Below are 14976 nucleotides of genomic sequence, written 5' to 3' on the forward strand. Positions count from 1 at the left end.
AGTGAAATCCCACATGCCTGTATGCAAAAACAGGCTTTAGAAACACAACCATTGAACACTGGATCGATTGTAATCCAATTTGGGTCAATCAGGACCCCCCTCCAGCACAATCACAGCACTTGGTAAAGTTTAGTCACACCAACAAATGTTTTTATTTTGTATCATTAGTTCTATATCCATTGATCCATTGTAACATAATTAATTAAATCAAAAAGGGTGTTACCTACTTGTTACTTTACCCAGTGCTTTATAAATGGACAAATGGCGATTTTGGCGTACTGCCAACATCATCTTTTTATTTATGCTCTTACCTAACAAAAGAAAAGTGGTTGTTGTGTCTGAGGTCGCTGTGCTCTTGATTATTTTTATTTATTTTTATTAACTGTTTTATGGGTTTTTGTGCATGTAAATGGTCTGCAAAGGCTCCCAAAGAGGGAGTTTCTCTCAAACAGACTTCTTTGTTTACTTTCGTAACATAGTTACATTACATTACATGTCACTTGTTAGACGCTTTTATCCAAAGCGACTCACATACTCAACACTGTGGGCAATCCCCACAGGAGCCATTAGGGGTGAAGTGTCTCAGGGACACAACGACATGCTCACTGCAGTGGGGTTTGAACCTGTGACCCCCTGATCCCAACACCAACACCAACGCTCTACCCACTGCACCACACGCCTCCACATCACTATGTAACACTTGCGCTTCTATTGGCTCCAACACATTGTACCTGATAGGTTAAGGGGCGGGACATCTCTAAGCCGTTGATCAATCACAACAGAGCCGGCCAGCTTTATTATGAGAACAATAAAGAGCTTTCTGAACATTAAAGCATGGAAACATGTCACAGTATTAATAATAATTACATTTACATTTTAAATAACAAGTTCATACAAGCAGTAAAAACATGCAACATCGAGGCTTTCAATACTGGAAATCTATTTATCTCTCCAAATGTTGTTGAGATATTTCAGTCTGGTCCCAAATGGAGGATTACAGTAATCTACTGAGATGTGTATTCCAGCCATGCTGCCAGTATGGCTGTGTAACACGACGCCAATCTGGCCAACAACTATCTGTTGGACACAGAGGGCAGGGAGGCATGAGTGTGAGAGACATCTATATCCACATATGTGTGTGTATAATCTGTGTTTGTGTGTGTAGGAGGGGAGTGTATCAAAACAGTGTCTTCCCAACAGTGAGCCTGCTGTTTTCACAGAATGTCTGTTGTCAGAACATACATCCTTGTGATAGTGGTGTGTGTGTGTGTGTGTGTGTGTGTGTGTGTGTGTGTGTGTGTGTGTGTGTGTGTGTGTGTGTGTGTGTGTGTGTGTGTGTGTGTGGTGTGTGTGTGTGTGTGTGTGTGTGTGTGTGTGTGTGTGCGTGTGTGTGCGCATGCGTGTGTGTCTGTGTGGGAAGAGACGAGGTATGTGCAACAGCAGCATTTGTTTGTTTCTAAAGATAGATGTGAACCATCAGAATCTGTGAGCTGGAGGAGGAGGAGGACATCGTCACACCAGCCAGAATTAACAGCGTGACGAACGACGAAATGCATCATATCAAGCAAACAAATTCATATTATTAAAGCTTTTTATTTAACAGGACGTTACTTTGTTTGTACTTTGGGTACTTGGCAGCTTTATATTTTGTTAAAGGGGTACGCTTATGCTTTTAGGGGTTTACCCGTTCCTGTATCGTGTTATATACGTTTATGTTAAAGGTCTGCAAAGGCTAACATCCCAAAGTTCCCTCCAGAGGGAGTTTCTCTCCCCCACACTCCCCCTGCCTAAAACAGCTCCATTGGACTTCCTGTTTACTTATGAGACAAAGGGACATCACTACGTTACACTGCGGCTTCTATTGGCTGGTGCTCAAACACATTGTACCTAATAGGCTAAGGGGCGGGACATCTCTAAGCGGTTGACAAATCACAAATAAAACACTTTGTGAACATAAAAGCATATGTCACAGTAGAGGCACAACAACGCATGTGAAAATGAGAATTATAGGGCCCCTTTAAATTGACAAAAGATGCTAAAATATCCTGATAACATGAAATCAAACTTAACTATTCAACAATGCTGATGATACGTTCCCTGAGTCTTACGGTTGGAACGTGCCGAGCTGCTGCAGTCCTCACATTCAAGTATCTGATAATGGCTGTTAAGGCGAATTCATCTTAACTTAATTTTGCATAATCAAAGGGAGAGAGTGAGTTCACCTTGCCGTCGAGCTTCTTCTCTTTCTTGTCAGCAATCTTTTTATCAGTGGGAATTGTTTATTGCCGGTTGAACCAACTGTACTCCGTGATCAAAGTCTGAGATGTTGGCGAGGGACAGTACAGTACGGTGAAACATTAAGTCTTTTCAAACGCCTTCACTCGTTCACAGCTCTGAGGAAACAAAAGGTTTGACTTGTCACGTGGTTTTAATCACACATGGAGGAAACAAAACGTGGTGGAGGAAGACATCTTATACCTACGTTTCACTGTGTGTTTTCTTGTCTCTATCATTCAAGTTGCAATACAGTACCCAAGTGCCAAAGTACTCCAGCTTCTCGACAAACAGTAATGGGTACAGAGGTTTTCTGAAGTAAAGATACACATGTATTGCCATTAAAATATACTTAAAGTACAAAAAGTGAAAGTACTCCCATTTCAGAATAATGTTATGCAGTTTTTCGTTATATATTATATTTCTATTTTGGGTGAATTTGCATTTTTATCGCACATTTTCATATATTATCCAAGCTTCACATTACAATTATACTTACTGTAAACAACATAGTGGCATTTCACCCCCAGTCAAACTCCAAATGAACACGACATGCTTTAGTTGTGCTGATTATTAGGTTTTTCAAAATCTATTACAAGCTGATACTCGAGCACATTTTGCAGTCATTATTGATCATATGTTATTGATCCCAAGGGGACATGTTCCCATAGCAATAATGCTGCACACAGCTGCAATCAATAGAAAACAATACAAAGCCATTCAGACAGTACAGTTATACACTCAGGACACAGCACTTCAAATCAATTGTAAAAACATTGCCCATGCCTTGTGAGATTAAGTGATTTCAGAACCATTGAAACCACAATACATTATGTATACAAATACTAAATAGGATTAATATAAGCTTGTTGAGTACTCTTTCAGAGGTTGGGGGAAAGAAAGCTTTCAGTAGTTTTACTGTAGTATTAATGTGGGGAGTTTTAATGGTGGTGTTTCTATTTTAGTTACACAGAGGATTTGAGGGCTTCCTCCATCGCTGATCATCATCATCATCATCATCATCACCACCACCAGAGTTAACATTCCTGCGCTCCTAATCTCTCTTGGAAAGCGACATGTCCTTTGTAGGAGCAAACCTGCCATGTGGTCAGATTAACGTTTCTGAGTGTGGGAGAGTCCTGTAGCCCAGGGAGATTCTCTCTCTTTTTTTCAACCTCATGCCAAGTTTGGATCTCACTGTATTTAACTGTGTGCTCATCTCCCACACTGCCCTGGATTTCCCTTGCATGCTTGTGTGTGTTTGGCAAAGAAATATCCTCAGGAGTGGGGAGTGTGTTAGCATAGCAATATTTGCCAGTGCTGAAGCTGTTTGTCAGGTATTTAGTCTCCAAACTGATTATTGGACACTTATTAACCTAATGATAACTCGAGATCAGGCGTGTCAAACTCAATTTCATCGCGGGCCACATTTGCATAAAGGTTGCACTCAAAGGGCCGGTTGTAACTATATAAATATATAATATATATATAAAATAATGTGTTATATTACATTATTGCCTCTGAATTGGATTAGTATCGGATAGGATATAACTTAGTCATTAACTACATCTGAAAGCAGAAGTCTCTTCAGTGTGCATGTCACAAAACGAGATGCATTGTGGGACATGTAGTTTATGGGCAACCTACTTCTGTAAAGTGGCATGTAACCATATAATAAACGTATTATATTCTTTGCAAGCTCTTGCGGGGCCACATAAAATGAAGTCGCGGGCCGGATTGGCCCCCGGGCCTTGAGTTTGACACCCCTGCTCTAGATGGAAAGTCAGAGGATTACCAAAGTTGTCAAAATTCATCCCGAGGGGTTTGTGAATGTTTGTACCAAGGATCATGCATCCATGCCTTTATTGCAGTGACAGTGATGAGAGGGGGAGACAGATGGATGACAAGCAGCAACATGTCCCAAACCAGATTACAGAACATGGGCCACCAACTGAGCTCTAAAGCGGCTCAAAACATGATGGTTTTAATAGTTGAGATGTTTCGGTCGACAACAAAGTGGTGGCCTGACTAAGACTGACATTGCCATGAATAGAGCCACACTGCTCGCATTGCTAAAATATTATTGATGGAAAATGTAAGAAAACACACAGGTACAATTGGTATGATACAGTTTCAGTGTGGTGACATGGGACTGATAATAAAAGCCCCACATTTGATATAAGGAAATACAAGTGCTGTTGAGAAAGTGCAGAGCGAAGGAAGTGAAACAAGCTTTTAGCTTCATCCTCATTTGAATTCTTTAAAGTCATCTTGAGTCAGATTATCTTCGCAGCCTACACACTGACTGACGCATACAAAACCAGGATATTGAACATTCACTTTACTGGTTTCAGTTCAGTATTGCCGTTTTACAGGAAACCTGTAAAGGGAGAAATCAGCATTTGGTCGGACCACAAAGCATTCTCCCACATGAGAATCTGACTGGCAAAATATAAGAAGTGAAATCCAAAGTAAGACATATTTCAGCTGGTGGTGTTTTAACACTACAGGTGAATAGGGGAAATATTTCAACCAGTACAATTCAGCATGAAACTTCCCCAGTTGATAACTTACTTTACTTTTTTGTATTAGAATTAAGGAGAAATCAATCGACAGTCACAAATAAACAATGTGAGTCAAACAAACATCTTAACATCTTAACTCCTCACATCCCAAGCTGCATCCCCAACAAGTGTATTATGTTGTTACATCGTTTCAGATGTGATGTTTCAGTTGTGCTCTTGATACGCCATTAAAACAGTAAAACACGTTCAGTTTCCTTTTGCTTTTTGTGTCTCCTGTTCACCAAAACATACCCATCTGTGAAGGAAAAATAAAGTAATCCAAAAGTAATCTAAAAGTAATCTGAATACGAATACCTTTTTTAAGACATAACTGTAACTGTATTCGGATTACTTTCAGAGCCATGTAATCAGTAACTGATTACATTTACAAAGTAACCCTCCCAACCCTGGTGCAGTGGGAAGGTAACAGAATCATTGGGAAAAGGCACTTCTAAAGTTCACTCATTAACACAGTAACACACATGTTCATTTCTTCAACTTATCAGTAAGAAATGGATGTTGATTTCAAAATGTAATAGGAATAATGACTCTTTCTGCATTTTGAATATTTTCCTACAAGCCTTGCTTTTGCTTTGAGTACAATCTAACGACAACATTAAGGCTCCATGTACGGAACAAGGAAGGGCATCATTCATTTTTAAAACCAAGACAGAAAAAGGATATGCCAGATGGGTGCAGCGGTTTTCTGCTGAAAGACTTTGTTACTGAGCTGGCTCCAGTGTGGCAACCCATCTTTCAGGCTTCTATTGACACGCACACCATCCCTCTGTCATGGAAAACTTGCCACATCAAACCGCTGCCCAAAAGAACATAAGGACTACAGACCAATAGCCCTCACCTCAGGGATTATGAAATCACTAGAAAGAATTCTGCTCCCATTCCTTATCAGTACAACACAAGACAAACTGGATCCATAGCAATTTGCCTATAAACAAGGGTGCGGTACGGAAGATGCTGTGGTTCACATCATCACTAAACATTTAGATAAACGCAACACCTATGCAAGAGCCCTCTTCCTAGACTTCTCATCAGCATTCAACACAATACAAGCAGACATCTTGGTGTCAAAAATGGCCAAAATGGAAGTAAATCCATACCTTATTTACTGGTATGCTGCTTTCCTCACTAGTAGAGAGCAACTTGTGAAGGTTAACAAAACCCTGTCATCTGCCATCACAACCAATGTAGGGCTGCGTGAGTTCAGCTGTGCTCTTTACTCTCTACACTGATGACTGTCGTACCAACACACCAAATCAAGTCATCATCAAGTACTCTGATGATACTGCAATAATATCTCTGCTCAGTAGCACAGACGACCCTGAGCTGCACCAACAGGCTGTACATCAGGTGCTCGAGTGGACTGATAACAATGCTCTTGAGATCTACACCAAGAAAACTGAGGAAATCATTTTTGGCTCATCTGACTCCCATAGAGTCCCCATTGTCATCCATGCAGATGAGATCAAGCAGGGAGTTTCATACAAATACTTGGGTGTAATGATTGACCATCTGCTGTATGAAAGGATCACATTGAATATCTGTGCAAAGGACAAAACAAAGAATTTCTTTTCTCCGCCGTCTTAGGTCTTTTGGGGCGAGCAGAGAAATTCTTCTGTTGTTCTTTACATCTGTGATCTTGTCTATTCTGCAGTACTGGAATACTACCTGGTACAAATGTTTTTCAGCAGCTTTAAAATCAAAACTGCTCCACCTGTTAAAAATCTGCTCAAAGATTGTTGGTCGACCCCGTCAGAGACTCTATGACTCAGCCTATCATAACAACCTAGTGAGGCGGTCCAACAACATCATCTCTGACCCAAACCATGTTCTGAACAGCGAGTATGAACTGCTACCATCTGATCGGAGATACAGGGTCCCACCATTCAGTAAGGTCAGACTGAAGCATCCTTTATGCATCAGTCAGTCCTCACAGTACACACAGAGCTAAATCCCAGATCAGATGCACGCTGAAGGCTCTTTGAGCTTGTTGTCTCTCACTGATTGTGCTGTTATTTTAAATGTTTATTTTTCATGTGTTGTGTCTGGATACTTGTCTGTTGATGTTGGACAAGGAGCGGCTGTGACGCAAGTTACATTTCAGACTTGATCTGACAGATAAAGTATTATCGTATTGTATGGTATATCAAATTTGTTTCCCTGTTAGCTATCGTTAGCTATCCTCAGATACCAAAGAGTGCCAGAAATGACAGACAACCAAGGTAACTGTGAAAAACAAATGTCATTACGTCACCATTCTCAAGAGTTGAAAAGTTGTCTATTACCTCTTAAATTAACCATTTACTAATTGTGTAGAATAGAAACTGAACCAAGGTGTGGCAAATGTGCCGCATTTAAACATTATTTCCAGGTGGCAGGGGTCAGAAACACACACCCCGCGGTCCGCAGTGGTTGCATACAGCCCCACTTCACTGTCTGCATACAATGGGGCTGCAGCAAAGGTGCAAAGAACACCTGACCCTAATAGAGCACAAAAAGAGAGCTGCCCCATGCATGAGCCTCCCTCTGTCTGCATGAAAAGGGACAGCGAGGGTGGAGAGAGCAGCCCGGCAGCACTGAGGAATGCTGGGTAAAGCCCCGTGCTTGTTGCCATTGGTATTCCCCGGGCCTCTTACATAAGTCCCGTCAGGCCGGTGGATGCTGCTCCGTCAGTCACCTCAGACTCCCCTCTGACACTCACACGCATATTTCAATTTCTGTTTCTTTACACCGCACAGAAGAGCCGTGAAATGCTGTAATTAGGGACATGAGCATGACACTCCATTACTCACTTTGAACTTGTAACCATTATTACTGTTTAGATAGTCTGAGGTTGTGTAGACAGAAGACACAAGCCACACACATTCTGTTGGCCTCACAGTTCAACCCGAGTGTAGATTTACATGTAATCTGTGTGTTCATGTGGTTAGAGACTCCCACTGCAAATATGGCCGAAGTCTCTGGTGACAATGTTGCCCTTTTAGTTTGTTACATTAACATTTGTACATTCATTTCTCAACCCATTTAATATTCTTTTTTTGCATGCCTCCACACAGTAAAGCAAGTATCAAATATAAGTAACAGTTCTTGTTAAATTGAAGTTAATAGGGGCCACGTTTAACAACAGCAAAATTATCAATACATCTGTTTGAAAACTATTTTCATCAAAATATAATATATCCAGGCATTTGTATGGTCATTAGCTCCAAACCCGTGCATTTTGGCTAAAACACTTCATGAAGAACTTCCACAATCCTCTTTTCTTTATAACAATAATTCAAATTCAGGTTTTGCATTGCAAAAAAAGTGATAGGACTGAATTATTGACAGAAATGCACATTTATTCATCAGTTGTAAATACATGACACTATGAAAAAGCTGATTTGGAATAAGAAGTACTTTGCCTGCTTCTGTCTTTTACTTAGATGACGCTTTGTTGCAGGACTTTTTGTTATCACTGATGCATCACTGCTGAGTAACTTCTACCTCTGCAGTATTTGAGTGTATTCTGTGAGTCCCATGGTGCTTTGTGGACAATGTAAACAAGTAGCTTAACTTCTTACACGGCACTGCAACGAAGGCTATGTACAGTACGTGTTATAAGTAATGCCGATCCATGCTTTAAAATAAATCTCCTCTTTAATCTATTTCACACTTCTTAGGCTAAAGTGGATTCAATAGTCTAAAGTCAGCTAAAGATCAACGCTTGGATCAGCACCATTAGAAAGAGTGGCTTCAAGTCATTCAGACTTTACACAAATGCTAATCTCGGATCAAAGTTTCAGTTCCTCATTGTTGCCTCAAAATTCATAAAATGGCATCAAACAGTACCTCTGTATTTAAATGGGATATTAATATGGCAATTGTAACATGAACGGTATCATTGTGAAAATAGTTTTCGAGTGTAAATAAGAAATGGGAGATAAACATTAATACTCTAACAATAAACCGTGCCAAATAGACTGCAGCCACGCCACTCGGATACAGACATGTCAGTATAGTTTGTGTCATATCAATGCATTAGAATGATTGATGAATTCATGTATGTGTAACTTTTATATAGCTGGACATCTTTAGACCCATTATAAAACTGCAAAACTAAACTTTTGGTACTGAAATGTTTGATTCCACGTTTATCTGAAAATATTTTGTCGTAGTACAAAATATAATCATAACCAAAGTAGCATAACATTGTAAAAAAACTATAGTCCTTAGTTAATTGTACTTAGCAAGTGTCCAAAACTGGACTAGGAATATGTTTTTGTTCCTTTGACGTTGTTTCTTTAAAGGATATTCAACAAATATGACCATACATGTTATCGTGAAGAATAAGGCAAACAACACGTGTTGGTTCATCAACTGTACCAAACAGCCATATTTTTTTTTTATTTCACAATGAAACATTTGACAGGTACTGTAGATATATAGAATATCAAAAACACATCAGTTGATGTGTCATATCTAAAATTAAAAAAACACTTGTTTTCAATTTGCACATAGAGCTCAAGTTTGAAAAGACACAGAATAAAAGTGACCGAACATTACAAATGAAGGAACGCGTCAAAATACATTTCCCAGCACATATTTCTATATTGCATACACATTTACTCAGGAGTGGAGATCTGAAACACCTTTCAAATGATATATATGGTGGTGAGTGGGTATTCAAAGGCCACCACATGGACTTTAACTCGGCAAAAACAGCCTGCTCAGCCATCCAAAGCAGAGGACAGACACGCTTTACGATGAGTTACTTCCTACACGTTATGAGTAATGTTGGGGATACCAGCAGGTACTAGTAAGCAGCAACTGGAGCTCTCTGAGGAGCTCCTGAAGGTGGAACACCAGGTCTCAGTTTGGTCATGCAAACACAGCAGAACGTCCTGGAAATATAAAAGCTCCCTCAGCATCAGCGCGGGTTGTGACATGGTGGCGAACACATTCATGAGGATCTTAAATGAAAATCAACAGCCATCATCGGAAAGCTTTCCAATAAAGACTGATACAGAGGAGGGTGTTTATTAATGGCATACAGTGCTAATTTCTTCACGACAGACACAACCCACTGGCTCGCAAGGCATCTAATTTTGGAATGAACATTTAATTAGGTGACTGTGCCAAAGTAAGAGGTTCAGTTACACCGTGTCTACCATACTTAGTGCTTTTCCCACAGCAGTTTTTTGTATTTAAAAAGGCAATGTGAGAGAGGTGATGATACGGCTTCTGTATCCAAATGATGACCGCGAGTAAAACCGAGTCAAGGCCAGAGAAAACAAAAAGTTATTATAAAACGTCACATTTGAAAAACTGACTACAGCATAGATGGTCTGTCAAAAAAGTAAAGACAGAAATTGCAAATAAATGTTTCTATCATCCAAACTAAATATTACAAACAGCATCTACAGAGAGAAATAGATCATTTCTAATAACTTAAAATACTTAAATTATTATGCAATACAATACTCTTCCATGTGGGGCCAGAGAGTAAGAAAATAGATCTGCTCAAAGTCTACGCAAAAAAAGAAAGAAAAACAGGTAGACTCTTTGCAAACAGGTCCAAAGGCTAAATAACATAACCTAGTGATATGTGCTCCGACTTGCATGTGTTGTTTGTGTCCTTTAGACGAGAGGACGTCTCTCAGATCCCTTCAGTGACAAGCTTTGGCACAGAAACACCATAGGACGAGATGACGCATCACAACACGGTGCTAATGAGGGACACTCATGCAGGCCTCGCTCCCGTACTGGAGGAGATAAGGTCAGTGAACCCCAACATGCATCACCACCATACTGCCAGGGCAACGAGAGAGCGGCCGAGTGGCAGAGGAGAGGCTGGGGGGGAGGGGGTGGAAGTAGGTTTTTCAGAGAGGGGAGAGATGAAAGGAAACGGCTCAAATGCACGACCACAGCAGAGGGATGAGAGGAGGGGTTTTCCGCCGTAACAGAGGGTACTGACAGCGAATAAAAGCTAAAGGAAATTATTTCATTTCAGGAACACGGGTCAAAAAGATAACAGCGTACATGATGATTTCAGGGTGGTGGTTTACCAGCTTCTCCTCTGTTTCTCTCTATCCCCCTCCATCTCACAGAGACGACTCCACCTCTCTGGTGACGGTAATCTCTGCGTTGGACAGGGGGGGCACCTGATCGCCTGCAGCCTGCTCGAGGGTCTCGCTGATCACCTCCAGGGCAGAGGCGGCAGCAGCCTTTCCGTCGCCGATGGCCTTCATATCTTTTTTGTCAGCAGAGCCGCAGCACAGCTTGGGGGCGCACTGAGTCCGACAGGAGAGCTCACAGAGGGAGTCTCGAGACTCCGAGCTGAACGTGACAAACTCGGGCTGGATGGTGGTGGCGTGGATTCCCTCGTTGTGGAAGAAGTCCTTGATGCGCTTGGCCACCTCCATGTAGGAAGTGGGGTCATGGCACTTGATGTGCGCCGTGGCGATGATGCGGCTGCCGGCCAGCTGCCAGATGTGCAGCTCGTGGATGGCCAGGACGCCCTCCAGAGTCAGCAGCCGCTCATTGAGCCGGTGCATGTTGATCTGCTTGGGCACGGTCTGAAGCAGAATGAGGGCAGACTCTTTGAGCAGTGGGTAGGTAGTATACAGCAGGATGCACACCATGATGATGCAGAGGGTGGGATCCAGGTAGAGGACCCAGCAGGGACCGGCAAACTTCATGGCCAACATAGTGGGACCCTCCACCAGGTCGACCAGCGTGTCGTTGACGTGCTGGTGGTCCGTGGAGTGGCTGTTGATACAGGGGTTCATACACGTCTCGCCTTCTATACAGGGCTGCCACACGAAGGTGAATATTATAGCAGTGACCACCACAATGACGGAGCCGAGGGCGTCACCCAACACGTGCAGGAAGACCCCACGCATGTTGAGCTGCGACGTATCTAGATCATGGTCCATGTCCTCAAAGTGGGGATTGCCATTCATCTGCACATCTGTGCTGTCTTTACAGCTGATTTCTAAAGATAACAAAAACAATGGTTAGTTTAGTTTACTGGAACTTGAAGTTAACTTTTAATAATTACCTGGACTACGACACTGATATACTAATAGAATTTCAAAGGTGAAGAAGTTGTAACAAAAAAAAAAAATTGACTGTAAGAAACAGGACAAACAACAAAAAGATAATTCTGTTGACAAAACAAAGCTGTAACAAATTAGTCAGCAATATGGGGATTCCAAGAAGATGCTATCAGTGGCAGCCAGTTACTCAATTGCTCAGTTATGTCATTTGGGGCAAAGCACAACCCCATTTGAGATGTGAATCAAAGCAGCCAGATTTCAGCCTGCACCGTTATCAGTTGACACGTGTTGGAGCTGCTCAATTCAAAGTCAGGAGGAGGAGGACCCAGGGCAATTTTCTAAGACATTCTGTCTGATAATTTGACATATTAGTGTTTTTCCCCCTGCTCAAGCTTTCACTGTGGAAGACAGCAGGTCACTGAGCTGGTGCTATAACTGCTCAGGTCCACAAACATGAGAATCATGCCATGCTGGATTATATGTAAGAAAACTCCCAGCATGTGAGATACACTCACATCAAGCAAATGTAATTAGGCATTGCAGGCTGGTGGTAGCGTATACAACTCGGAGGGAATTGCACCTGAGTAATGGCTGCTCTCTTCCATCCCAGGACACTGGCCGGTCATTTATCAACAGCTAATGGTGTTGCTTGGGCAGTCGGCTCCATAGTTACACAGATGTATGACCCAGTAACAGCCATCAGTGTATGGAGGGGGTGGGGGGTATGATTGAAACTGGCAGGGCCTAACAGTGTGGGGGGAGAAATGTCCTTCTGTATGGGTTTAACCCTTCAGTGGACGACGAGGAGGAAGCACAGCCGCAAACTCAAATGGCTGTTTGTTCCTTTATTGTCAACACGCAGACACTAACCTGTTGGCTGACCACCACTAACAGACCAAATGATGAGGGGTTTAAAACATATTCTTTTAGCTTCATCACAATTGAATGACTCCACTTGCTGTTTATGAGAAATTGCGGGAGGTAAGAATAATGAGAGGTGAAGGAATTTGGAAATATGAGACACTTTTACAAGTTAAAGTTAAAACGTGTTAAAAAAAAAAGGAAGTTACTTGGTTGAATCTGACAGCAGTTTCTAGAAATGTCTATGTATTAAAACAAAACCTGATGCTTTGTCTGTTTATGTCACTGAAGCTGGCCACGTTTCCATGGATTAAATGACCCTCCAATACATATCTGATAACAAACACATTTGTCTCAACGCTACGGCTATAGGTGAAACAATGAGGACTAGTCACTCAGACAGGCTGTCCCCGGGGAACACTGGAGATATAATGGCGTTTGTAATGTTGTGCAATCTGCTAATAATGGAGACAAAGTCTGGCACACGCTGTCATGTGGGACACAATGAGGCTGGACTCACACGTTTAGGACTTTTTATGCTGACATGCACTCTGTGACATTGGACAATTTATCACATGTAAGACAAATAATGTAACAAAAACAAATCTAAAAACACAATGAATACAGCTTCAACAGTTTATACTCACCATTTTGAGGTCTCGCGTCCCCTTGGCTATTCTGATTTCCCACCAAGTTGTTAGTCTCCTCTCCTGAAGACCCATTCCCAGAATTTTCGCACTGGCTGTTTTTACCCCTCTTGTTCTTATTTCCATGAGAGTGGCCTCCATGAGAGTGTCCGTGTCCGCTGCCTGCGTGTCCGTGGAACAAGCAGAGGCCGAGCAGGTTGATCAGCAGCCCCCCGGCACCGACCCCGGCGACCACCAAGGGGCTCTCGATGGCATGCGGCTCGGTGAAGCGCTCCACAGCCTCCAGGACGATGGTGAAGCACAGCGCCGTGAGGAAGATGGCGTTGACCAGAGCCCCCATCACCTCCGCCCGGATCCACCCGAAGGTGTTTTTGTCAGTCGAATGGGTTTTTTCGGCGAATCTCACCGCCACCAGAGCCACTATCAGCGCAATGACGTCCGATAGCATATGAAAAGAGTCCGAGAGCATCGACAGAGAGGAGGTCATCCGGCTGACCACCACCTCCACGATGAAAAACACAAAAGTCAATGAAAGCATGCATAGCAGCCGGACACGATTAGGCTCGCAGGCCATTTTCCCTAACTAGCAGTCCTTTGTCAAATAAAATAAAAAAAAGGTTTCCCAGTGTTTTCAGCTAGCTAGCGTTCAACACAAGCTAACAATTTACGGTAAGCTAGCTTGCTCCCTGAGACAATACGATCGATGCTAACAGCGTCTTCACACACTGTTGTTATCCAGCGACGGCAGCATCACCAGGGTATATATAAGAACAACCACGGGCACACATTAATCCAACCGAGTCTAGTAACCTTGTGAGTAGACCGTGGTCGACACCAGCATATTCTAGAAACGTTTGCCGACGAGCTCCCGTTTGCAGACGGCTAAAACTTTGCACCCGAGCCGGTAAACTTTCCACACGGACCACGGCACCGTTGGGCACGCCCAGGGCCATTCCTATTGGTAGAGAGGACACATGCTCGAATCTGATTGGTCAAATTGTGCAACTCTCGCAAGTAGGCGGAGGAAGCAAGCCAGACAACAGCCGTTGCTACGAACGCTAACCACAAACGTACTCTCGCGATAACTTCACAAGATTAATTTACACTTCATACTGATTATACATTTTCATCCTGATTCAAGACCGCGCATGAGACAAAAAAACACTTACTCACAAATAAAAAAATTGTCTTTAAAAAAGTATAAAACAGAATAAAACATAAAGTATCCGTAACATAACTAAATCCTTTAAAAAGAATGACAGAGCAATTGTTAGGTCAAAGACCTTCATTGGTCATATCCTTTTTTAGATATAGTGATTTTTGGCATGTTTTAACTTCATTAATTTCAGTCATTCTACAGTTTCAGAGTTTCGTATTGTATTGTAAACAAGAGTAGGATCCTTTTTACATTTTGCGTGATGAATACGTTTAGATGCTGTTGGCTTATAAAGTCATATTTAAAAAAATAGTAGCATTTTCAAATATAGAAATGTGTCAATTATTGGTTTAACAAATATGTATTTCTTTGTTCTGCCTTTAATAACCCTTTATAATTGTTTTAGTGTTAATAAT

The 14976-nt window shown here is 42.0% G+C and overlaps 1 protein-coding gene across 1 annotated transcript; it reads right to left on the bottom strand.

The window, feature by feature from the left end:
* Window positions 1–9203: 9203 nt before the first annotated feature.
* Window positions 9204–14330, bottom strand: slc30a1a (solute carrier family 30 member 1a). Its single transcript, XM_034075856.2, has 2 exons — window positions 13405–14330; window positions 9204–11832 (listed from the first exon to the last, which is right to left on the bottom strand). The coding sequence occupies exons 1-2, from the start codon at window positions 13976–13978 to the stop codon at window positions 10940–10942; spliced, it is 1467 nt and encodes a 488-aa protein (XP_033931747.1). The 5' UTR covers window positions 13979–14330; the 3' UTR covers window positions 9204–10939.
* Window positions 14331–14976: the final 646 nt, after the last annotated feature.

This window comes from Pseudochaenichthys georgianus, chromosome 24 (genome assembly GCF_902827115.2).
Source record: "Pseudochaenichthys georgianus chromosome 24, fPseGeo1.2, whole genome shotgun sequence".
NCBI classification, from domain to species: Eukaryota; Metazoa; Chordata; class Actinopteri; order Perciformes; family Channichthyidae; genus Pseudochaenichthys; species Pseudochaenichthys georgianus.

Bases quoted from the DNA above. Each gene is read 5' to 3' on its own strand.
- slc30a1a (XM_034075856.2), bottom strand. From the start codon at position 13,978: ATGGCCTGCGAGCCTAATCGTGTCCGGCTGCTATGCATGCTTTCATTG. The intron at 11,833-13,404 runs GTGAGTATAAAC...TGTTATCTTTAG, and splicing joins GGACGCGAGACCTCAAAATG to AAATCAGCTGTAAAGACAGC.